General features: G+C 47.3%; 1 protein-coding gene across 1 annotated transcript in view; it reads right to left on the reverse strand.

The window, feature by feature from the left end:
• PTX4 (pentraxin 4) overlaps nucleotides 1–5,334 on the reverse strand; it is a 71,763-nt gene extending 66,429 nt beyond the window's left edge. The window contains exon 1 of the mRNA XM_085628473.1: nucleotides 4,461–5,334. Within this exon, the coding sequence (XP_085484599.1) occupies nucleotides 4,461–4,601 (141 nt within the window). The 5' untranslated portion in view covers nucleotides 4,602–5,334. The remainder of the gene's footprint in view (nucleotides 1–4,460) is intronic.
• Nucleotides 5,335–26,255: the final 20,921 nt, after the last annotated feature.

Consider the following 26,255-nt stretch of genomic DNA (forward strand, 5'->3'; position numbering starts at 1 on the left):
ACAATCAAAAACAGGAGGTCAGAAGCAAAAAGATGGAAAAAGACGCCAGAAGATTCCAAGTCTAACAGTAACCTTTGAGAGAGTGTGTGTGAGTGGCTGTGTGGGTCTCTGAGTGGGTGTGTGAGTGGGTTTGTGGGTGTGTGAGTGGCTGTATGGGTCTGTGAATGGGTGTGTGACTGTATGGGTGTGTTCATGGCTGTGAAAGTGGGTGTAGGAGTACCTGTGTAGATCTGTGAGTGGGTGTGTGAGTGTCTAAGCGGGTCTGTGAGTGGGTGCATGAGTATCTGAGTAGGTCTATGACTGGATGTGTGAGTGTCCAAGTGGGTCTGTAAGTGGGTGCAGGAGTGTCTGAGTGGATCTGTGAGTCGGTTTGTGATTCTCTGACAGGGTCTGTGAGTGGGTGCATGCATGTCTTTGAAGGTCTGGGAGTGGATGGATGAGCATCTGAGTGGGTGAGTGAGTGGGTTGGTGAGTGTCTGAGCGGGTCTGTGAGTTGTTGTGTGAGTCTGTGAGTAGGTTTGTGAGTGGGTGAATGAGTGTCTGAGTGGGTCAGTCAGTGAGAGCGTGAGTCTCTGAGTGGATCTGTGAGTGGGTGCATGAGTGTATAATTGGGTCTCTGGGTGTATTAGTTTCTGAGTGGGTCTATGATTGGTGTTTGAGTGTCTGAGTGGGTGCATGAGTGAGTGTGTCTGTCAGTGGGCGCATGAGTCTGAGTGGGTCTGTGAGTGGGTATGTGAGTGGGTCTGTGACTGGGTACATGAGTCACTGTATGGGTGTGTACATGGCTGTGAAAGTGGGTGTAGGAGGGCCTGTGTGGATCTGTGACTGTATGCGTGAGTGTCTGAGTGGGTCTGTGACTAGATGTGAGAGTGTCTGAGTGGGTTGGAGTGGGCACATGATTCTCTGACTGGATATGTGAGTTGGTGCATGCTTGTCTTTGTAGGTCTGTGAGTGGATGGATGAGCCTCTGAGTGGGTGAGTGAGTGGGTAGGTGAGTGTCTGAGTGGGTCTGTGACTGGTTGTGTGAGTCTGTGAGTAGATCTGTGAGTGGTTGAGTGAGGGTCTGAGTGGGTCAGTCAGTGGGAGCGTGAGTCTGTGAGTGGATCTGTGAGTGGGTGCATGAGTCTATAAGTGGGTCTCTGACTGGGTGTATTAGTTTCTGAGTAGGTCTATAAGTGGGTGTGAGTGGGTGCATGAGTCTCTGAGTGGGTCTGTGAGTAGGCATATGAGTCCCTGAGGGAAAATGTGACTGTGTGTCTGAGTGTCTGAGTGAGGTCTGTGAGTGACTGCATGACTGTCTGTATGGGTCTGTAAGTGGGTGTGTGACTGAGTGGGTCTGTGAATGGGTAAATGAGTCTCTGAGTGGGTCTGTGATTGGATGCATGAGTCTCCAAGTGGCACTATGAGTGGGTGCACGAGTCTCTGAGTTGGTCTGTGAATGGGAACATGAGAGTCTGAGTGGGTCTGTGAGTGGGTGGATGCATGTTTGAGTGGGTCTTTGAGAGTGTGTGGGAGTCTCTAAGTGGGTCTGTGAGTAGGTGTGTGAGTTTCTGAGCGGGTCTGTGAGTGGGTGCATGAGTATCTGAGTGGGTCTTTGACTGGATGCATGAGTGTCTAAGTGGGTCTGTAAGTGGGTGCAGGAGTGTCTGAGTGGATCTGTTAGCACTTCCAATGTTTAGTATCTGAAATGCAATCCACAGGAAATCTAGCTCTGCAGAGAATATTTTTTATTAATTTATTTTCCTTTTCTGTAATTTACCACTGACACGTTTCGCTCTAGCTGTCCTTGTTTAAGAGCTTTGTCAAGGCTCGATCAATAACAAATCTACTCTTTTTTTTTGGTAAGAGAGAACAGAATGGAATCATAGTTACCTTATTGTATCTGTTGCCTGTGGCAGTCCATTCTTCCTAACATGGCAGGTACGTCTTCTACTACAAACCTGTCTGCTTTATGTCTACGCTGTATACCGCTGTCCATACAGATGAGTTATACACGCGTCTCCCACACTGGCTACTCATCTGCAATTACACATCCATTCTTCTGCGAATCACAGTTCAGCCATCAACTCCCCACTTGAAATCAAGCCTGATTTCTAGGTTCTGGTTGACAATGTATGACTTTAGATTGATGAAAATACAGTTTATCCCTTATTGGCACCAGCCCAAATTTCAGTCCCTGGATGTAGGCGTTATTACCAGAGGCAGAATATAGATTAGGCCGAGTCTATTTACGCTTGAAATAAATACCAGGCAGGGCATAATACGAATCGAGTCCAGTCTATTTACACTTGAAATAAATACCAGGCAGGGAGGGATGCCCTCGTGAAGCAAACTGTGAACATAAATATACTGGGGCCCGTTTTATCACACTAGGGGATGGCCGCGCTCCCTTGGGTGTGAGGTCACCCTAGTGATCAGTGGCAGCCGCATTGCTCATCTCCTCACGAGCAGCCATCTCTCACAGGAAGGCGTGGTGCCCCGCGAGTTCTTCCCTGGGGCTGTGCGGCACCAGACTGGGGCATCCTGACCAGCACATATGATGCCAACCTACCCCTCATCCTGTATCCAGCGGGCACAGCACAGAGCAGAGTGCGGTCCAACCAATGGTAAAGGAGCTCTCTGGGTTGCATCATGCACTCACTTCCATTAACTTCAGCACCTAAAGAGTTTTCCAAAGCCTTGCATTGTGTTGTGATTGCAGTTGTATAGCACTTCCTATCCCTCATCAGGTGCCGAAACACTTTGGAGAAATTAACATACTAATCCTTGATCACAGTATCTATGTGTATTCCAGTACTAGGGCACCAGAGAGCTCGCACAGTGTGCCTCCACTCTGACTTACTGTGCACCCTAGACTCGAAGTACTGAGACATCTACCGAACCCTAACAGTGCACGCGGATCCCAGAACTGAGATATCCACAGAACCCTAAGAATGCATACGCATCCCAATACTGAGACATGCACAGAACGCGTACAATGCACACGCATCCCAGTGCAGAGACATCCATTGAACTCTAACAGTGCACGTGCATCCCAGTACTGGGACATCCACAGAACCCTAAGAATGCATATGCATCCCACTACTGAGACATGCACAGAACGCGTACAATGCACACGCATCCCAGTGCAGAGACATCCATTGAACTCTAACAGTGCACGTGCATCCCAGTACTGGGACATCCACAGAACCCTAAGAATGCATATGCATCCCACTACTGAGACATGCACAGAACGTGTACAATGCACACGCATCCCAGTGCTGAGACATGCATTGAACCCTAACAGTGCATTAGTTTGAGTCATTGCATTCCAGTTCGGCATTGGAGCAAGTCTCGCGTTCCAGTAAGTTAGTTCAGAGGGTTACGGTGTCTCCTGCACAGCTTTGCTCCACCTGCAGGTTCACCGTTTCAGTAATGGAGAAGCCCACTCAGAATGGCTTTTTATCCTTCGGCGGTTAACAAAATAAGTGTAATTAGATACAGCAATGACAACACGTTCTTAATGGCTGCAATGTAATTTACCATATCAGTGCTTTTCGCCTGGGCACCCCAAGAGATTTTATAAATCAGACCACTGTATTGAATGGGACTAAAATTCCCTTCAAATCAGGCATCTAGGTCTCTGGGTGTAAAAAAGAGCTTCATCTGGTTCAGTGTGTTCAGCTCATGCCAGTATGTAGGTGATTGTCACTCAGTACAGTGGGGCATTTTTATAAATTAGAAGGTGCAACCTCATAACATCACCTTCACTGGGCCCCAATCTAAAATTAACCTTCACTCCAGCTCCCACGCATTCCCACACGGAACCACCACGTGCGAAAAAAACGGCATTTGTACCTCAGCACTTGTGACACTAATGCCAGTGTACTGAACAAAAATGCCTCCTGCTTGAGCTGTCGGTGCAACTGTCATTTTTTGAAACTGGACCGCGCCGTTGAAATGTTTTTATTATATTCGGGGAGTGAGGAAAGCGGCTGCAGATAAACTCCCACAGCAGTCCCATCTACCGAAAGCCACTTGCCTTGCCTGTACTACAATCTAGAATAATAAAAGGCGTGGAGCACCACAGATGACGCACCTGGCTGCACCGGTTGGTTTTACCGCCATCAACAGAACAATACATCGTTTCAAAGAAAAATAGCCAAAGCAAGACCCCGCTGTACCCATTGAACAAGAAACCCCCTTTAACTGCTGCGCCATTTCGAAACCACGTGCTTTGGAATATTTAGGTCCAGAAGGGTCCAGTCAGCCATGCTGTCAGGGTCGTAACTATCGTTGGTGCACCACGAGCCGTCGCACCTGGGGCCGTGGCACGTGGGTCTGAGGGGCCCACTACAGCACAGCCAGGGGCCACTGACCTATTTTAGCGCCCATGACACTCTTTCTACAGCAATGTACCCACCAAGGCCTACGCATAACACACCCACACCACTCCCTTCACACAGCCCAGCGTGTCTCACCTGCTCCTCCAGGCGCCTGAACCTCTCGAAAAATGGTTTCCCCTGCTTCGGGCCGGTGTCCTGCTGGAGGCTGCTCTGCACGGCCAGGGCCAGCAGGGCCAGGGCCGCCGCCTCCGCTCCCTTCCTGCCGGGTCTCATCATGGTCACCGGGCGCCACAGGTGGAATGAAGCGAGCCGCCCGGACGGTCTGTGAACGGCTCTGTGCGCGTCTGCACCGTGGGGGCTCCGTCACATTCCTCCTCTACCGCCCCTGGGCCCTGACTCTCTCTCGCACTAGGCGCAGTGCCTGGAGCCCACCTCCTCCCCGTCTCCAGTGCCTCTCTGTCACTCTTGACTGTCCCTATCCTTTCTTGGCCTCTCTAGCGGAGCTCTTTGCCAGTTCAGGTGCAGTGCCCTGCCTCTCCTGTGGTCCGTCTCTTCTTGTCTGTCAGCTCAGTTTATAACGTCCCTCTGGGCGACTCCTATCTCCAGACGCCCTGCCTTGCGCTGTCTGATTAATTGCCCCTTTTCCTTAGGCAGGTGCCCTTTAGCTGCTTCTCTGGACCCTCCCAGCTCACTGCTGGTCACCTCTTCACCCTCCGCCTGTCTTTGCTCGCTCTGTTGCCCCCGTCTCTGCTCTGTAAACTCTCCCGTCTCTGCCACCTCACTTCTGATTGATTGCCACCCCTCTTTCTTAAGGTTGGCCTGGACGAGTAGCCCCGGTACCTCCCAGCTCAGTAACATGAGGCACTGCCTCTCCCCTAAATAGATGAGATTTGCAGGCTTCCGACACATTCCTCCACCAGCCGCCAATTATAGCCATGGGAACTTGACAGCAGAGCTGGTCCAGGCGCCCCCGGGGTGGGTCAGTCAGAAGGAGCCGGCCTCCAGCGCACAGCCGGCCTCCTTCCTCTCCCTGGGACAGCAGACCCGGGGGCGTGCGGCTGGACCACTACCTGCTCTTAATATGGCGGGTTGGTCACCACACACCTCTTCTGCAGACTGAAAAGTGTTATGCATCCTTCCGCCTGTACTAGGCCAACAGCTGTAATATCAATCACCATTTACCCCCGCCTTGAGTTCTGCGTTTTACACTAGCAAAGCCCTTGACCAGTTAATAAACAGCGACTCTGGTGGGTTGGAGATTTGAGCTTGTGGTGTCTACTCACACAGCATATTTTTAGGGTCACCAAATCTGGCGTAGTTTAGGTACAATGGGAAAACGTTTTATTTTTCCATCTGGTATATGGTATGAGGTGAAGGAATACCCAGGCGAGCAGCAGGGAAAAAAGAATAAAGTGTGCTAAAAAACACAAAGGGAAGATCATTTCGCTAAATCTGTCTTCATAAAATAATATATTTTCCATGCACCTTATTAGTGCAGAAAGGTGAGTACCAGGGCTTTGTAAGTGCACTTAAGCACTGGTCTGTTTCATTATCCGTTTACATTTTTAGGTCTCGCTCTAGAAGGCGCGCTTGCACTATTTCGAAAGGAGACATGCTGTATCTACTTTGTGAGAAAGCGAAAGACACACAATTGATGGACGGAATGCAGAACAAATCCACTTTGTGGGCTTCAGCCCGCCCATAGGATTGCCATGTGCTGGCTCCAAAGTCACTACATTATTCCTTCTCCCCATTTGTCCATGGGATGCACGCGTCATGCCTCTTCCAGGGTTCAACTCTCCCTGAGAGCAGCAACCAAGTACTCCTGAACATATGCAACATTCATTGTGGGGCATTGTTTCGGGACTACTTTTTTTGATTTCTTTAAGAGTGTTCCTTTGCTAGAAACAGATCCCGACCCCCAACCCAGATGCAAAAGGCACAAGGCGCCCTCCCCTTGCTCAGACTTCATCTCCTTGGTTTTATATGGGAGATTGCTGGATGCCCGAGAAGGGCTCTCCTGATGCCCAGTACATTGTACACACAGTGAGAGATGAATTATTGGCTAAATTGGTGACCGTTGAAACAGAACCAAGTTTCATTCCCAGTTACCAACTTCAAACTGTGTACTCCTGGGCAGATTGCCAAAGCCTCTTCAGGTTTATGTGGCAAAACTGCACATTCTTTCAGTCATGCTTACAGCACTTCCATTCCTGGTGAATTTGGTTCCTGATGCTCTGAAAGTCTTTTGTTCTATTCTTTGGGTCATACACCCTTCGGTGTCCTGTGGGATTTAGCCTGTTGGCTCCTATTCTTGAACCCTTCGCTTTCTTGTGGTGTTGGACGTTTGAAGTCTCAGATGTCTTGACACCTTTTGTTATGCAAATGGCGCAACATGAGTGTGTATGCTCTCACCCCTTCCACAGCAAATCTTGAAGCAAATCTTGAAGCATCACTACTACTCAGGGCTGCCCTATTTGCTCGCCATGTTATAATGCTTTGTGGGGGTGGGGAGACCAGGAGACCCCCTGCCCCTCAGCTCAGTCTCGAAAACTTTCGTTTGTCCATCGCCCTCTCCTGGCTCCTGATTTCACACAGGTTTCGGTCTCAGTCTCACAGTCTCAATCAACCAATAAACTTTATTCGGTTTTTGTTTGTAAAACCATAAAAGTTACACAGATACAATACATAAAGACAATAAAATGTTAACACTATTTTTTAAAAAAAACAGACTACGTTACCTTACTGTAAATAATCTAAAAACATGTTTAAAAGAGAAAATTCTACATTTCCATAAAGTGCCTAGATTTCAAAGATGCTTTTAAAAACCCTACTATAAAAATGATGCAATCATCCTTCAGCAATTGAAGGTACATAAGAATTGGTCTGACTTGGTTAAAATTTAATTTCTTTAAAATAGGAACTAAAAAATGCCTCCTGGGGACTTCATATAAGTTACAAAAAAACATAAAGTGCAGCAAATCCTGAGGAGACTTTCCGTCGCAGCCACAGGACGCTAGCACTTGACCTCTGGAAGCCCCCTTGGGTCTCGCTAACAGGAGGTGAAAAAGGTTGAACCGGAACCTAGTTAAAAGAAATTTTTCATGTGTCGTCAAGGACCCCATAAGATATGGTTCTGACAAAGGTGTTGATTTAAGCGGTAGGTATGCTCGAACACTCGGTTTTTGGACCTCTACTGAATCCCGATCTGCTTGCCTTCGGCTCAGAAAGGCAGACTTAGTTAATTCCACATCCTTTCTTACGATAACATCTGGGTGAGAAATAGGATGCCCTGCCCAATCCATACGAACCATTTTTTAATGTAGTTAAGCCAGGGAATACGAACCATGTTATCTAGGCCCAGACAATTTTTTAAGATCAAATGAGTGAGGATTAGGTCTTTATTTAACCAACAATTTAGCCAGAAAATCAGAGGGCGTAAGGCAAGAGTGTCGCTTAGATAGGGGACACCCAATTCCTCGTGTACCGCCATATTCGAGGTTCCAGTCTCAGTCTGCTGTACCTTCCCTCAGGGGAGTGGTGAAAGGATGCCCCTGCCTTGCAGAACCATGCTCCAGATACTCCTACCTGGCTCAGGCATCTTAACTCTTCCCAGGCTGCTTGAAGGTGCATTACAGGAGTAGGGCATGTGGTGTGAACTCTAGCAGGAACCTATTAAGGAAAAGCTGGAGAAAGGAGTGCAGGCACCGGAGAAAGGTAAACTATCTGCACCTGCTACGGAAATGCATGTGTAACCAGGAGGCTGAGTGGTCCATGGAGCTGACCATGGAATTCACGAATCTGCTGCTAAGATTAGCACCTGAGGTGCAGCTCACATGTTCCAATCCCATTCAGACAGATCTTGTGTAAATGTCGGGCAGAAGACTGTAACCTACAGGTCGAGGGTTCCTATCTCAAAATAGCGTGGGGATAAATGCATCTGTTCCGGAGTGAATCCTGTACAATCAACTCACATAGCCCAATCCCGGCTAGAAAGCTCAAATGGTTAAATGCACATGGTGCATACATTGATGTGTAACTATAGAGTCACATTGTCCAATCACAATGAGATATCTCAGTAGGTTACAGCAGCCCCTTCTGAGAATCATAGATAAACTGTAGATCACCAGTTTCAATACCGGTAAAATACCTCAGATGATAAACGCGGTGCCATTATTCTTTGGTCATTTAAAGATTTAATGAATGAAAAATGCATGTACCGGTTTTTGGGTCAAAGGTCAGGTCATCACGGAAAGCCAAATTGAAAGGTATGCTCTCCTTTCACAAGTGCCTCTGAAGTGTGAAACAATGTAAGTAACTTATCTATTTCTATGAGACAGCACAGGAGGAGATATGTTGCCTTCTCCCAGCAGAGAGACATAGGGGGGAGAGGGGCAGGGTGGAAGTTCTGCTCCTGCATGCATAGCTAATTGTATGTAAATATAGCCTTGTAAATGTCTGTGTGTGTTTGTGTGTGAGTGTATATATATGTATGTATGTATGTGTGTATGTATGTGTATATATATATATATATATATATATATATCACTGGAAAAAACCAAGGTTATTCATACAGCCACTCAGTCCCCATACATCCACTAATACACTCCCCCACCCATAGGGCTACTCACACAGCCAGCAAAGTCACTGATACAGCTACTCACACACACATCCTCATCCACCCATAGAACCACTCATACAGTCACTCACTCACCCATACAGCTACTCACACACCCACTAATTCACCCATACAGCCACTCACACACCCATTCACACACCTATACAGGTACTCAGATTACATATATTAGAAACAGTATCACTCATTAGTTGTACAAAAAGAATAGTAATTTAACTTATGCAGTAGCTTAGTATATATGTTTAACTCTCAGAAACGTTTACTAAGCACTTACACTCACTTGATGATGTAATTTGAGATGTCATTAATGATGTCATCAGTGATGTCACTGACCATGTCAGGAGTGATGTAATATGTGAGGTCATAGGCAGTGCATTGCCAGGGCTTAAGTTAGAGTTGGCCTAGGTAATTATAACAGCTGAATTTCACTGGTTGTGTATGGGTGAAATCTGAGTCTAACTATAACGTCCCTGTGGCCTTTGTTTTTTTCACTGAATTTCTAAGGCTTTTTTAAATTCTATTTCCTAACTATAATGTCCCTGTAACCTTCGTGTTTTTCAGTAAATTTCTACAGCTTTCAATATTCTAGTTCCTAACTATAACATCTCTGTAACCTTTGTTTTTTTCAATGAATTTCAAAACTTTTTACATTTTATTTCAGAATTGTAACGTATAACTGTTAGAAATGGGGTCTCTAATTGGCAGTTGGTACGCACCCTGTTCTAGTAGGGACCCTCACTCTGGTCAGGGTAAGTTACAAAGCTAAGATAACCCCTGCTCACCTCCTTGGTAGCTTGGCACAAGCAGTCAGGCTTATCTCAGAGGCAATGTGTAAAGTATTTGTGTACACGCACACACACACACACACACACTTACACAGCGAACACACTACAACAAGAAGACTCAACACCACTTCAAACAAATAACCAATATTTACCTAAGTAAAACAAGACCAAAACAATAAAATTCCAACATACACAAGTGAAGATATAGATTTTGCAAGAATAAACTAAAAAATATAGTCCATTGAAGTTGATAGCTCCAACTGGGGCTATCTCAGAGCAGTGAATAACACAAATCCAACAGTTCAGTGATACAGCATAGGACATACCCAAAAAACAGTACCTTTGGAAGTGAAGATGGTTCGGGGACCTTGCGATGAAATCTGAAAATTAGGAGTCACTGGTGGGTGTTGGTTCCGAAAGTTGGGTAGAAGTCGTTCAGGCCGTGGAGTCACGTGCACTGGGGATCGATCTCTGCGATGTCGAGATCAGGAGCACTGGTGTCGGCGTGGACGGGGCTGCGATGTACTCGCAGTCGATGCGTAATGCTCTTCACAAACCCTGACCACAGTTTCTGTTTAGGCAGGGGCACGGCATCGGTGCTGAGTGTGGATGTCGGCAGATCTGGGGCTGCGATCTGAGATGGGGCAAGGCGTTGTGTCCTTCACGAGTGGTGATCTCAGCCACAGCGCAGGCAGCAACGTTGGAGACAAGGTCGGAGTCGATGGCACTGTCGTCGGTACACCAGGTGCTGCGATGTCTTCAAGGCAATGCGTTGTCCTCTTCACGAACAGTGCTCTTGACTTTGGTGCAGGTAGCTGCATCGATGACGGCAAGAAGCGATGTCATCGGTGAGGCCGATGTCGTCACGGTCGAAGAGTTGTGCTCCTCACGAGCGGTGACAGCGGCTTCGGCGTAGGCAGCGGCGTCGGGGACTCCGTCAGGTTTGCTTTTCTCAAGGTTACAGCACAGTCACTCATTCCAAGGGCCCAGGAATGGTTTTGGCACAACTTGGCAACACATGACTCCCAGCAGAAGGGTTCCAGTGCTGGTAACAAGATGTGGATGAAGTCTTTGATATCATTGAGACTTCCAACAGGAGGCAAGCTTAAGACAGAAGTAGCAAGCAGCAGGCCACTATAGCAAAGTAAACAGCAAAGTGGTAGTTCCTCCTGACAGCAACATAGCTCTTCTTCCTGGCAGAATGTCCGCAATCCAGAAGTGTTCTGTAGTTATTGCACTTATGGTGTCACAGCCCCATTACTCATACCAGTTTCTGCCTTTGAAGTAGGCAAACTTCAAAGGAAAGTCTTTTTAGTGCACAAGACTGCTTTGCACTGACCTGGCTCCAGACACAGTACAGGGGATGGAGAAAGCTTTGTGTGAGGACAAGCACTGTCCTATTCAGGTGTCAGTGACAACTCCTCCCATCACCCTAGCTCAGGCAGGCCCATCAGCCCAGTGATGGACGATCAGCATATGCAAAGCACACCTCAGATCCCTTTTTGACTGTCTAGAGCGAATGCACAAGAGTCCAAATGTCATCCTAACCCAGACGTGGATTCTACAGCCAGGCAGAGGCACAGACTGGTTAAGCAAGACATTGTCCACTTTCTAAAAGTGGCATTTTCAAACACACAATTTAAATACCAACTTCACCAAAAGCTTTATTTTTAAATTGTGAGTTCAGAGACCTCAAATTCAAAATCTCTTTCCGCTCCCAATGGGAAATTACACTTAAAAGATATTTCAAGGCAATCCCTATGATACTTTATGGGAGAGATAGGCCTTGCAATAGTGAAAAACAAAATTAGCATTATTTACTATTAGGACAAGTAAAACACAACAGCACATGTCCTACCTTAAATACACTTCACCCTGCCCATGTGGCTGCTGAGGGACTACCTTAGGGGTGACTTACATTTAGTAAAAGAGTTGGTTTGGGCTTGGCAAGCGGGTGCACTTGCTGGGTCGTAATGGCAGTTTAAAACTGCACAAACAGACACTGCAGTGGCAGGCCGGAGACATGTTTGCAGGGCTACTCATGTAGGTGGCACAATCAGTGCTGCAGGCCTACTAGCATTTGATTTACAGGCCCTGGGCACACCTGGTGCACTTTACAAGGAACTTGCTAGTAAATAAAATATTCCAATTGTGGATAACCCAATCACCAATACAATTTACACAGGGAGCACATGCATTTAGCACTGGTCAACAGTGATAAAATGCCCAGAGTCCTAAAACCAGCAAAAACGAAATGCAGCACACAATCAAAAACAGGAGGTCAGAAGCAAAAAGATGGAAAAAGACGCCAGAAGATTCCAAGTCTAACAGTAACCTTTGAGAGAGTGTGTGTGAGTGGCTGTGTGGGTCTCTGAGTGGGTGTGTGAGTGGGTTTGTGGGTGTGTGAGTGGCTGTATGGGTCTGTGAATGGGTGTGTGACTGTATGGGTGTGTTCATGGCTGTGAAAGTGGGTGTAGGAGTACCTGTGTAGATCTGTGAGTGGGTGTGTGAGTGTCTAAGCGGGTCTGTGAGTGGGTGCATGAGTATCTGAGTAGGTCTATGACTGGATGTGTGAGTGTCCAAGTGGGTCTGTAAGTGGGTGCAGGAGTGTCTGAGTGGATCTGTGAGTCGGTTTGTGATTCTCTGACAGGGTCTGTGAGTGGGTGCATGCATGTCTTTGAAGGTCTGGGAGTGGATGGATGAGCATCTGAGTGGGTGAGTGAGTGGGTTGGTGAGTGTCTGAGCGGGTCTGTGAGTTGTTGTGTGAGTCTGTGAGTAGGTTTGTGAGTGGGTGAATGAGTGTCTGAGTGGGTCAGTCAGTGAGAGCGTGAGTCTCTGAGTGGATCTGTGAGTGGGTGCATGAGTGTATAATTGGGTCTCTGGGTGTATTAGTTTCTGAGTGGGTCTATGATTGGTGTTTGAGTGTCTGAGTGGGTGCATGAGTGAGTGTGTCTGTCAGTGGGCGCATGAGTCTGAGTGGGTCTGTGAGTGGGTATGTGAGTGGGTCTGTGACTGGGTACATGAGTCACTGTATGGGTGTGTACATGGCTGTGAAAGTGGGTGTAGGAGGGCCTGTGTGGATCTGTGACTGTATGCGTGAGTGTCTGAGTGGGTCTGTGACTAGATGTGAGAGTGTCTGAGTGGGTTGGAGTGGGCACATGATTCTCTGACTGGATATGTGAGTTGGTGCATGCTTGTCTTTGTAGGTCTGTGAGTGGATGGATGAGCCTCTGAGTGGGTGAGTGAGTGGGTAGGTGAGTGTCTGAGTGGGTCTGTGACTGGTTGTGTGAGTCTGTGAGTAGATCTGTGAGTGGTTGAGTGAGGGTCTGAGTGGGTCAGTCAGTGGGAGCGTGAGTCTGTGAGTGGATCTGTGAGTGGGTGCATGAGTCTATAAGTGGGTCTCTGACTGGGTGTATTAGTTTCTGAGTAGGTCTATAAGTGGGTGTGAGTGGGTGCATGAGTCTCTGAGTGGGTCTGTGAGTAGGCATATGAGTCCCTGAGGGAAAATGTGACTGTGTGTCTGAGTGTCTGAGTGAGGTCTGTGAGTGACTGCATGACTGTCTGTATGGGTCTGTAAGTGGGTGTGTGACTGAGTGGGTCTGTGAATGGGTAAATGAGTCTCTGAGTGGGTCTGTGATTGGATGCATGAGTCTCCAAGTGGCACTATGAGTGGGTGCACGAGTCTCTGAGTTGGTCTGTGAATGGGAACATGAGAGTCTGAGTGGGTCTGTGAGTGGGTGGATGCATGTTTGAGTGGGTCTTTGAGAGTGTGTGGGAGTCTCTAAGTGGGTCTGTGAGTAGGTGTGTGAGTTTCTGAGCGGGTCTGTGAGTGGGTGCATGAGTATCTGAGTGGGTCTTTGACTGGATGCATGAGTGTCTAAGTGGGTCTGTAAGTGGGTGCAGGAGTGTCTGAGTGGATCTGTTAGCACTTCCAATGTTTAGTATCTGAAATGCAATCCACAGGAAATCTAGCTCTGCAGAGAATATTTTTTATTAATTTATTTTCCTTTTCTGTAATTTACCACTGACACGTTTCGCTCTAGCTGTCCTTGTTTAAGAGCTTTGTCAAGGCTCGATCAATAACAAATCTACTCTTTTTTTTTGGTAAGAGAGAACAGAATGGAATCATAGTTACCTTATTGTATCTGTTGCCTGTGGCAGTCCATTCTTCCTAACATGGCAGGTACGTCTTCTACTACAAACCTGTCTGCTTTATGTCTACGCTGTATACCGCTGTCCATACAGATGAGTTATACACGCGTCTCCCACACTGGCTACTCATCTGCAATTACACATCCATTCTTCTGCGAATCACAGTTCAGCCATCAACTCCCCACTTGAAATCAAGCCTGATTTCTAGGTTCTGGTTGACAATGTATGACTTTAGATTGATGAAAATACAGTTTATCCCTTATTGGCACCAGCCCAAATTTCAGTCCCTGGATGTAGGCGTTATTACCAGAGGCAGAATATAGATTAGGCCGAGTCTATTTACGCTTGAAATAAATACCAGGCAGGGCATAATACGAATCGAGTCCAGTCTATTTACACTTGAAATAAATACCAGGCAGGGAGGGATGCCCTCGTGAAGCAAACTGTGAACATAAATATACTGGGGCCCGTTTTATCACACTAGGGGATGGCCGCGCTCCCTTGGGTGTGAGGTCACCCTAGTGATCAGTGGCAGCCGCATTGCTCATCTCCTCACGAGCAGCCATCTCTCACAGGAAGGCGTGGTGCCCCGCGAGTTCTTCCCTGGGGCTGTGCGGCACCAGACTGGGGCATCCTGACCAGCACATATGATGCCAACCTACCCCTCATCCTGTATCCAGCGGGCACAGCACAGAGCAGAGTGCGGTCCAACCAATGGTAAAGGAGCTCTCTGGGTTGCATCATGCACTCACTTCCATTAACTTCAGCACCTAAAGAGTTTTCCAAAGCCTTGCATTGTGTTGTGATTGCAGTTGTATAGCACTTCCTATCCCTCATCAGGTGCCGAAACACTTTGGAGAAATTAACATACTAATCCTTGATCACAGTATCTATGTGTATTCCAGTACTAGGGCACCAGAGAGCTCGCACAGTGTGCCTCCACTCTGACTTACTGTGCACCCTAGACTCGAAGTACTGAGACATCTACCGAACCCTAACAGTGCACGCGGATCCCAGAACTGAGATATCCACAGAACCCTAAGAATGCATACGCATCCCAATACTGAGACATGCACAGAACGCGTACAATGCACACGCATCCCAGTGCAGAGACATCCATTGAACTCTAACAGTGCACGTGCATCCCAGTACTGGGACATCCACAGAACCCTAAGAATGCATATGCATCCCACTACTGAGACATGCACAGAACGCGTACAATGCACACGCATCCCAGTGCAGAGACATCCATTGAACTCTAACAGTGCACGTGCATCCCAGTACTGGGACATCCACAGAACCCTAAGAATGCATATGCATCCCACTACTGAGACATGCACAGAACGTGTACAATGCACACGCATCCCAGTGCTGAGACATGCATTGAACCCTAACAGTGCATTAGTTTGAGTCATTGCATTCCAGTTCGGCATTGGAGCAAGTCTCGCGTTCCAGTAAGTTAGTTCAGAGGGTTACGGTGTCTCCTGCACAGCTTTGCTCCACCTGCAGGTTCACCGTTTCAGTAATGGAGAAGCCCACTCAGAATGGCTTTTTATCCTTCGGCGGTTAACAAAATAAGTGTAATTAGATACAGCAATGACAACACGTTCTTAATGGCTGCAATGTAATTTACCATATCAGTGCTTTTCGCCTGGGCACCCCAAGAGATTTTATAAATCAGACCACTGTATTGAATGGGACTAAAATTCCCTTCAAATCAGGCATCTAGGTCTCTGGGTGTAAAAAAGAGCTTCATCTGGTTCAGTGTGTTCAGCTCATGCCAGTATGTAGGTGATTGTCACTCAGTACAGTGGGGCATTTTTATAAATTAGAAGGTGCAACCTCATAACATCACCTTCACTGGGCCCCAATCTAAAATTAACCTTCACTCCAGCTCCCACGCATTCCCACACGGAACCACCACGTGCGAAAAAAACGGCATTTGTACCTCAGCACTTGTGACACTAATGCCAGTGTACTGAACAAAAATGCCTCCTGCTTGAGCTGTCGGTGCAACTGTCATTTTTTGAAACTGGACCGCGCCGTTGAAATGTTTTTATTATATTCGGGGAGTGAGGAAAGCGGCTGCAGATAAACTCCCACAGCAGTCCCATCTACCGAAAGCCACTTGCCTTGCCTGTACTACAATCTAGAATAATAAAAGGCGTGGAGCACCACAGATGACGCACCTGGCTGCACCGGTTGGTTTTACCGCCATCAACAGAACAATACATCGTTTCAAAGAAAAATAGCCAAAGCAAGACCCCGCTGTACCCATTGAACAAGAAACCCCCTTTAACTGCTGCGCCATTTCGAAACCACGTGCTTTGGAATATTTAGGTCCAGAAGGGTCCAGTCAGCCATGCTGTCAGGGTCGTAACTATCGTTGGTGCACCACGAGCCGTCGCACCTGGGGCCGTGGCACGTGGGTCTGAGGGGCCCACTACAGCACAGCCAGGGGCCACTGACCTATTTTAGCGCCCATGACACTCTTTCTACAGCAATGTACCCACCAAGGCCTACGCATAACACACCCACACCACTCCCTTCACACAGCCCAGCGTGTCTCACCTGCTCCTCCAGGCGCCTGAACCTCTCGAAAAATGGTTTCCCCTGCTTCGGGCCGGTGTCCTGCTGGAGGCTGCTCTGCACGGCCAGGGCCAGCAGGGCCAGGGCCGCCGCCTCCGCTCCCTTCCTGCCGGGTCTCATCATGGTCACCGGGCGCCACAGGTGGAATGAAGCGAGCCGCCCGGACGGTCTGTGAACGGCTCTGTGCGCGTCTGCACCGTGGGGGCTCCGTCACATTCCTCCTCTACCGCCCCTGGGCCCTGACTCTCTCTCGCACTAGGCGCAGTGCCTGGAGCCCACCTCCTCCCCGTCTCCAGTGCCTCTCTGTCACTCTTGACTGTCCCTATCCTTTCTTGGCCTCTCTAGCGGAGCTCTTTGCCAGTTCAGGTGCAGTGCCCTGCCTCTCCTGTGGTCCGTCTCTTCTTGTCTGTCAGCTCAGTTTATAACGTCCCTCTGGGCGACTCCTATCTCCAGACGCCCTGCCTTGCGCTGTCTGATTAATTGCCCCTTTTCCTTAGGCAGGTGCCCTTTAGCTGCTTCTCTGGACCCTCCCAGCTCACTGCTGGTCACCTCTTCACCCTCCGCCTGTCTTTGCTCGCTCTGTTGCCCCCGTCTCTGCTCTGTAAACTCTCCCGTCTCTGCCACCTCACTTCTGATTGATTGCCACCCCTCTTTCTTAAGGTTGGCCTGGACGAGTAGCCCCGGTACCTCCCAGCTCAGTAACATGAGGCACTGCCTCTCCCCTAAATAGATGAGATTTGCAGGCTTCCGACACATTCCTCCACCAGCCGCCAATTATAGCCATGGGAACTTGACAGCAGAGCTGGTCCAGGCGCCCCCGGGGTGGGTCAGTCAGAAGGAGCCGGCCTCCAGCGCACAGCCGGCCTCCTTCCTCTCCCTGGGACAGCAGACCCGGGGGCGTGCGGCTGGACCACTACCTGCTCTTAATATGGCGGGTTGGTCACCACACACCTCTTCTGCAGACTGAAAAGTGTTATGCATCCTTCCGCCTGTACTAGGCCAACAGCTGTAATATCAATCACCATTTACCCCCGCCTTGAGTTCTGCGTTTTACACTAGCAAAGCCCTTGACCAGTTAATAAACAGCGACTCTGGTGGGTTGGAGATTTGAGCTTGTGGTGTCTACTCACACAGCATATTTTTAGGGTCACCAAATCTGGCGTAGTTTAGGTACAATGGGAAAACGTTTTATTTTTCCATCTGGTATATGGTATGAGGTGAAGGAATACCCAGGCGAGCAGCAGGGAAAAAAGAATAAAGTGTGCTAAAAAACACAAAGGGAAGATCATTTCGCTAAATCTGTCTTCATAAAATAATATATTTTCCATGCACCTTATTAGTGCAGAAAGGTGAGTACCAGGGCTTTGTAAGTGCACTTAAGCACTGGTCTGTTTCATTATCCGTTTACATTTTTAGGTCTCGCTCTAGAAGGCGCGCTTGCACTATTTCGAAAGGAGACATGCTGTATCTACTTTGTGAGAAAGCGAAAGACACACAATTGATGGACGGAATGCAGAACAAATCCACTTTGTGGGCTTCAGCCCGCCCATAGGATTGCCATGTGCTGGCTCCCAAGTCACTACATTATTCCTTCTCCCCATTTGTCCATGGGATGCACGCGTCATGCCTCTTCCAGGGTTCAACTCTCCCTGAGAGCAGCAACCAAGTACTCCTGAACATATGCAACATTCATTGTGGGGCATTGTTTCGGGACTACTTTTTTTGATTTCTTTAAGAGTGTTCCTTTGCTAGAAACAGATCCCGACCCTCCCGACCCCCAACCCAGATGCAAAAGGTGCAAGGCGCCCTCCCCTTGCTCAGACTTCATCTCCTTGGTTTTATATGGGATATTGCTTGATGCCCGAGAAGGGCTCTCCTGATGCCCAGTACATTGTACACACAGTGAGAGATGAATTATTGGCTAAATTGGTGACCGTTGAAACAGAACCAAGTTTCATTCCCAGTTACCAACTTCAAACTGTGTACTCCTGGGCAGATTGCCAAAGCCTCTTCAGGTTTATGTGGCAAAACTGCACATTCTTTCAGTCATGCTTACAGCACTTCCATTCCTGGTGAATTTGGTTCTTGATGCTCTGAAAGTCCTTTGTTCTATTCTTTGGGTCATACACCCTTCGGTGTCCTGTGGGATTTAGCCTGTTGGCTCCTATTCTTGAACCCTTCGCTTTCTTGTGGTGTTGGACGTTTGAAGTCTCAGATGTCTTGACACCTTTTGTTATGCAAATGGCGCAACATGAGTGTGTATGCTCTCACCCCTTCCACAGCAAATCTTGAAGCAAATCTTGAAGCATCACTACTACTCAGGGCTGCCCTATTTGCTCGCCATGTTATAATGCTTTGTGGGGGTGGGGAGACCAGGAGACCCCCTGCCCCTCAGCTCAGTCTCGAAAACTTTCGTTTGTCCATCGCCCTCTCCTTGCTCCTGATTTCACACAGGTTTCGGTCGGTGTCACAGTCTGCTGTACCTTCCCTCAGGGGAGTGGTGAAAGGATGCCCCAGCCTTGCAGAACCATGCCCCAGATACTCCTACCTGGCTCAAGCATCTCAACTCTTCCCAGGCTGCTTGAAGGTGCATTACAGGAGTAGGGCATGTGGTGTGAACTCCAGCAGGAACCTATTAAGGAAAAGCTGGAGAAAGGAGTGCAGGCACCGGAGAAAGGTAAACTATCTGCACCTGCTACGGAAATGCATGTGTAACCAGGAGGCTGAGTGGTCCATGGAGCTGACCATGGAATTCACGAATCTGCTGCTAAGATTAGCACCTGCGGTGCAGCTCACATGTTCCAATCCCATTCAGACAGATCTTGTGTAAATGTCGGGCAGAAGACTGTAACCTACAGGTCGAGGGTTCCTATCTCAAAAGAGCGTGGGGATAAATGCACCTGTTCCAGAGTGAATCCTGTACAATTACCTCACATAGCCCAATCCCAACTTGATAGCTCAAATGGTTAAATGCACATGGTGCATACATTGATGTGTAATTATAGAGTCACATTGTCCAACCACAATGAGATATCTCAGTAGGTTACAGCAGCCCCTTCAGAGAATCATATATAAACTGTAGATCCCCAGTTTCAATACCGGTAAAATACCTCAGATGATAAACGCGGTGCCATTTTTCTTTGGTCGCATAAAGATTTAATGAATGAAAAACGCATGTACCGGTTTTTGGGTCAAAGCTCAGGTCATCACGGAAAGCCAAATTTTAAGGTATGCTCTCCTTTCACAAGTGCCTCTGAAGTGTGAAACAATGTAAGTAACTTATCTATTTCTATGAGGCAGCACAGGAGGAGGTATGTTGTCTTCTCCCAGCAGAGAGACAGAGGGGGGGGGAGGGGCAGGGTGGAAGTTCTGCTCCTGCATGCATAGCTAATTGTATGTAAATATAGCCTTGTAAATGTCTGTGTGTGTTTGTGTGTGAGTGTATATATATGTATGTATGTATGTATATATATATGTATATGTATATATATATATATATATATATATATATATATATATATATATATATTCACTTTAAAAACCATAGGTTTCACACGTTATAGTTAGCTGGACATTTCACTCGTGAAAAACCATTGAAATTCCCCCGTTATAGTTAGTGCAGGCAACTATAACTCACGCGACCGCAATCCTCTGCTGATGACGTCAGATATTACATCACTGTATTTAGACACTTATTTACCCATGTCTTCTTCCGTTAATTTTTAGCTATACATATAAGGCGGCTGGTGACATTTGAAAATGGCGGGGCGTAAAAGTGCCCCGTAACAAAGTCGCGTCAAAACGCACTCTCAAACTAGGACCAAAACACCCCTTCCCCTCCATGGATTTTCTTCAAAACACTTGCAATCAAAATTAGACCTTCCTAACTCTGATCCCAGCTAAGTACATATCCCGCCATTTTCAAATATCACCAGCCGCCCCTGTGTTACTGTAGGTTCAATGTTCAAATTAGTTTGAGGACGGGGAGGACGTACGCGTTGAAAAAGAGTGGTGACGAGGCTGATCCTTCGGGTCAGTCATATTTCGAAATGAGCAATATGACGTTGTCACATACTGCCCACCTCCAAAGGCGAGTTAGCCTGTCTACATAAAGGCAAGCCCTCCAGGCTCCACTTGGCCCAGCCTTGGCAACAACGTCTCATGCTCTCCACTATCAAACGCTGTGCTGGGCACTGAGAATTGGTAGTCCTGGTTCTGCAGGAGCCGCCTATAACACCGCCACCACTCAGTCCATTAGAAGGCATGAGAACATGTCCGCCTGCCATAGTCAGTCAGCAGCAAAGTTATTGTACAGAACTGAGAATTCCCAATACAGGCGCCGTAATACCGTTTTAGATTCAACTTTAGATGCAATTTTAATTCATTAAAGCAAAACACTCGAGCCACATACGGCTACAATATCCATTCCAATGAAAAATGTTATATACATTTTATACTTCTCATTTTACTATTGGTCTTCACCAAGCTCCAGTTAAAACCTAGGAGAACCCAAATGCCACAGGGTTCTTGATCTGAACAGATAGTGCACCAGCTCTCCATTCACACTGAATACCTCTGCGTTTCTATCAGAGTCTCCAAAGGCGATAAGAGGGTAAACGAGAAGAAGCATTGGCAAAGCCAATAGGTCTCACCTTTTCACTCTGTCAATGCAGACCTATTGTCTTTGTTTTTTGCCGATGCTGGCCAGCAGTGCCAAAAAGGAAGCATACTAGACAGCACTGCAAAAACAGAAACCCTAAACCACCATAATGTATATGTGCGAAAGCGTCATCACGCAAGTGCGCGTATGCATAGTGATGTTACTGCGGCCTGCTGCGATGCATGATTCATGACGCAGCACTGTTTCTAGCTTTAGTGGTTATGGAAATGTTCTTACAATGATATATTTTGCTGTGTCAGGTTAGGGCAGTATTAGAGACGGCGCTTGCTCTGCTCGAAAGCACCCAGTCATGTTCTTGCTGCTATAGCGTCTGGAGGATTGACCATCAGTAGTGTGGACCAACCGGTTGTATTCTTTAAGAACAGCTGTGAATACTAGTCCAGAAAAAATCTGCTTTTTCAGCCTAAATAGAGAGCAGGTGGGAAATAATACCTTTAACTTTAAAGAGTTTAGTGGGTTTGCTCACGTCACCGTCTGCATCACGGTGTCTTCTGTTACTAAGCCGCCGTGGCGTAAATACATAGCATTGAGTTGCACCTTTGGCTAGGTTAGCTCTGCTCTAAGTGGCTTCAAGCAAATGAACAATACAAACAATTGCCACAGAACTGTAGGCTGCTATGACACCGACAGCAGCTATAGATCACTCAGCAAGGCAACAAAACAACCATCGTATATACACACAAACATCCAACAGAGCAGAATGGGAGAGGAGCTAAAATTAATTGCTAAGGGAATGCCAAGTGGAATTAAAATAACTCAAAAGCCAAGAATGAAGCACAACAGAATAAAACGGAAGAAAAAGGAAAGGACTATAACAGAACAGAACATAAATGATAGGCTTTCTTTCACTTATGATGCTGATCAACAGTACAAGGAACAGGAATCCTCAAACCGCACCGATTATGACTCATGTACCCTAAAACTAAAATTAAAAAACACTTACCTGACCGCCTCTTCTCCTGGTCCTCGTTGGCGCCTCTCTGCCCCTTCAAACGGTCCGGAACACCACGTCCACGTGACGTGACGCAAGTGACTGCAACCCGGCCCTCAGCCAATCCTGGCGCTGCAGCAGCGCCAGGATTGGCTGACGGCACCGCCTACTCCTCGCCCGCCGCCTGCCCATTAGGAGACCGAGGGGCTCCTAATGGGCCTGCGCAAGGCAGCAAAAACACAAGTACGCATGACTGGGCACGGAGTAAAAATTAAGCTCCATGCCCACTCATGCGCACTTGTGCTGCCTTTCCCAAAGGCGTCTGAATGATGTCAGTCAACATGACGCCGGACCGCCCACGGTCCGACGTCATGCTGACTGACATTCACAGAGGAGGGAGCGAGGAGGGAGCTGCGGGCACGGGCGCGGGCGGGGGGGCTACGCCTATGCCCCCACGCCTGTTACAAATATTTTTTTTTCAGAAAGACACATATGTCATCAGTGATGTAATATCTGACGTCATCAGCAGAGGATTGCGGTCGCGTGAGTTATAGTTGCCTGCACTAACTATAATGGGGGAATTTCAATGGTTTTTCATGAGTGAAATGTCCAGCTAACTATAACATGTGTGAAACCTATGGTTTTTTAAGTGAATTTGCAAGGTTTTTTAAATGCTAATTCCTAACTATAACGTGTGTGAAACCTATGGTTTTTTCAGTGAATTTGTACGGTTTTTGTAAATGCTAAGTTATGTATGAATTTTTTTTTTTTAAGGTTTTTCACCGTGCGCGTACCGTACGCGCACGGTGCGCTTCGCGCAGCGTACGCGCTGTGGGCGCGCAGTGCACTTCGCGCACCGCACACGCCCACGTTGCGCAGTTCGTGAAATTTTTCCGTTTCTACCGTACGCGCACGCTACGCGCACTCCGCGATTTTTTGAAACAAAATTATAAGAAATTTTGGCCCTTGGGGGTCCTTCTGGGACCCCCTGACAAAGGCTAGGGGGTCAGGAATTATCCACCCTGCCCCCTTTTCACGTTCCCCACCTTTGTTTTTCACCCCCTCAGACTGCGAGAGACAAAATGGCGGCCGACACTTCCTGGTTTCGACCGATTCAAATGTTTACTAAGATCTAACAACCAATCAGAATCGCGCTCGCGCACGGCAGCGTGCGCGTACGGTAAGTTTTACCATATGCGCACGGTGCGTGCTTATAGATATATATATGCTTTTAAATGCTATTTTCTCAGGAAATACTGAACAGATTTACACCACACCTGCAAAAGGCACATCCCTGACCTGAGGACTACCTCTCTGCCAAATTTCAAGTAATTCTGTTCAGCCGTTCGGGCTGTAGCTTGGACTAAAGGTCCAATGGAAAAATGCATGGGGAAAATGCGTTTTGGGACCCCCCTTTTTCTCAGCCCCCACTTGACGAATCCCCCGAGACTTTCAGGGAAGGAGCGGAGCGGAGCGCCCCACCTATTTTGAAACTTTCGCGAGGATTCGTCAATCGGCGCCAAAGTTATTCCAAATAGAATGTTGCGGATTTCCTATGGAAACACGATCCTAACTATAACTATCTACTGGCGACCGCCAGTAGATAATATATATATATATATATATATATATATATATCTCACTGAAAAATATTCATATATTCATACAGCCACTCAGTCCCCATACATCCACTAATACACTCCCCCACCCACAGAGCTACTCACACAGCCAGCAAAGTCACTGATACAGCTACTCACACACACATCCTCATCCACCCATAGAACCACTCATGCAGTCACTCACTTACCCATACAGCTACTCACACACCCACTAATTCACCCATACAGCCACTCACACACCCATTCACACACCTATACGGGTACTCAGATTACATATATTAGAAACAGTATCACTCATTAGTTGTACAAAAAGAATAGTAATTTAACTTATGCAGTAGCTTAGTATATATGTTTAACTCTCAGAAACTTTTACGAAGCGCTTACACTCACTTGATGATGTAATTTGAGATGTCATTAATGATGTCATCAGTGATGTCACTGACCATGTCAGGAGTGATGTAATATGTGAGGTCATAGGCAGTGCATTGCCAGGGCTTAAGTTAGAATTGGCCTAGGTAATTATAACAGCTGAATTTCACTGGTTGTGTACGGGTGAAATCTGAGTCTAACTATAACGTCCCTGTGGCCTTTGTTTTTTTCACTGAATTTCTAAGGCTTCTTTAAATTCTATTTCCTAACTATAATGTCCCTGTAACCTTCGTTTTTTTCAGTAAATTTCTACAGCTTTCTATACTCTACTTCCTAACTATAACATCTCTGTAACCTTTGTTTTTTGCAATGAATTTAAAATCTTTTTACAATTTATTTCAGAACTGTAACGTATAACTGTTAGAAATGGGGTCTCTAATTGGCAGTTGGTACGCACCCTGTTCAAGTAGGGACCCTCACTCTGGTCAGGGTAAGTTACAAAGCTAAGATAACCCCTGCTCACCTCCTTGGTAGCTTGGCACAAGCAGTCAGGCTTATCTCAGAGGCAATGTGTAAAGTATTTGTGTACACGCACACACACACACACACTTACACAGCGAGCACACTACAACAAGAAGACTCCACACCAGTTTAAACAAATAACCAATTTTTATCTAAGTAAAACAAGACCAAAACAATAAAATTCCAACATACACAAGTGAAGATATAGATTTCGCAAGAATAAACTAAAAAATACAGTCCATTGAAGTTGATAGCACCAACTGGGGCTATCTCAGAGCAGTGGATTTCACAAATCCAACAGTTCAGTGATACAGCATAGGACATACCCAAAAAACATTACCTTTGGAAGTGAAGATGGTTCAGGGACCTTGCGATGAAATCTGAAAATTAGGAGTCACTGGTGGGTGTCGGTTCCGAAAGTTGGGTAGAAGTCGTTCAGGCCGTGGAGTCACATGCACTGGGGATCGATCTCCGCGATGTCGAGATCAGGAGCACTGGTGTCGGCGTGGACGGGGCTGCAATGTACTCGCAGTCGATGCGTAATGCTCTTCACAAGCCCTGACCACAGTTTCTGTGTAGGCAGTGGCACGGCGTCGGTGCTGAGTGTGGATGGTGGCAGATCTGGGGCTGCGATCTGAGATGAGGCAAGGCGTTGTGTCCTTCACGAGTGGTGATCTCAGCCACAGTGCAGGCAGCAACGTTGGAGACAAGGTCGGAGTCGATGGCACTGTCGTCGGTACACCAGGAGCTGCGATGTCTTCAAGGCAATGCGTTGTACTCTTCACAAACGGTGCTCTTGACTTTGGTGCAGGTAGCTGCATCGATGACGGCAAGAAACGATGTCATCGGTGAGGCCGATGTCGTCACTGTCGAAGAGTTGTGCTCCTCACGAGCGGTGACAGCGGCTTCGGTGTAGTCAGCGGCGTCGGGGACACCGTCAGGTTTGCTTTTCTCAAGGTTATAGCACAGTCACTCATTCCAAGGGCCCAGGAATGGTTTTGGCACAACTTGGCAACACATGACTCCCAGCAGAAGGGTTCCAGTGCTGGTAACAAGATGTGGATGAAGTCTTTGATATCACTGAGACTTCCAACAGGAGGCAAGCTCAAGACAGAAGCAAGCAGCAGGCCACTATAGCAAAGTAAACAGTAAAGTGGTAGTTCCTCCTGACAGCAACACAGCTCTTCTTCCTGGCAGAATATCCGCAATCCAGAAGTGTTCTGTAGTTATTGCAGTTATGGTGTTACAGCCCCATTACTCATACCAGTTTCGGCCTTTGAAGTAGGCAAACTTCAAAGGAAAGTCTTTTTAGTGCACAAGACTGCTTTGCACTGACCTGGCTCCAGACACAGTACAGGGGGGTGGAGAAAGCTTTGTGTGAGGACAAGCACAGTCCTATTCAGGTGTCAGTGACAACTCCTCCCACCACTCTAGCTCCGGAAGGCCCATCAGCCCAGTGATGGCCGATCAGGATATGCAAAGCACACCTCAGCTCCCTTGTTTGACTGTCTAGAGTGAATGCACAAGAGTCCAAATGTCATCCTAACCCAGACGTGGATTCTACAGCCAGGCAGAGGCACAGACTGGTTAAGCAAGACATTGCCCACTTTCTAAAAGTGGCATTTTCAAACGCACAATTTAAATAC

Source organism: Triturus cristatus, chromosome 10 (assembly GCF_964204655.1).
Source record: "Triturus cristatus chromosome 10, aTriCri1.1, whole genome shotgun sequence".
NCBI classification, from domain to species: Eukaryota; Metazoa; Chordata; class Amphibia; order Caudata; family Salamandridae; genus Triturus; species Triturus cristatus.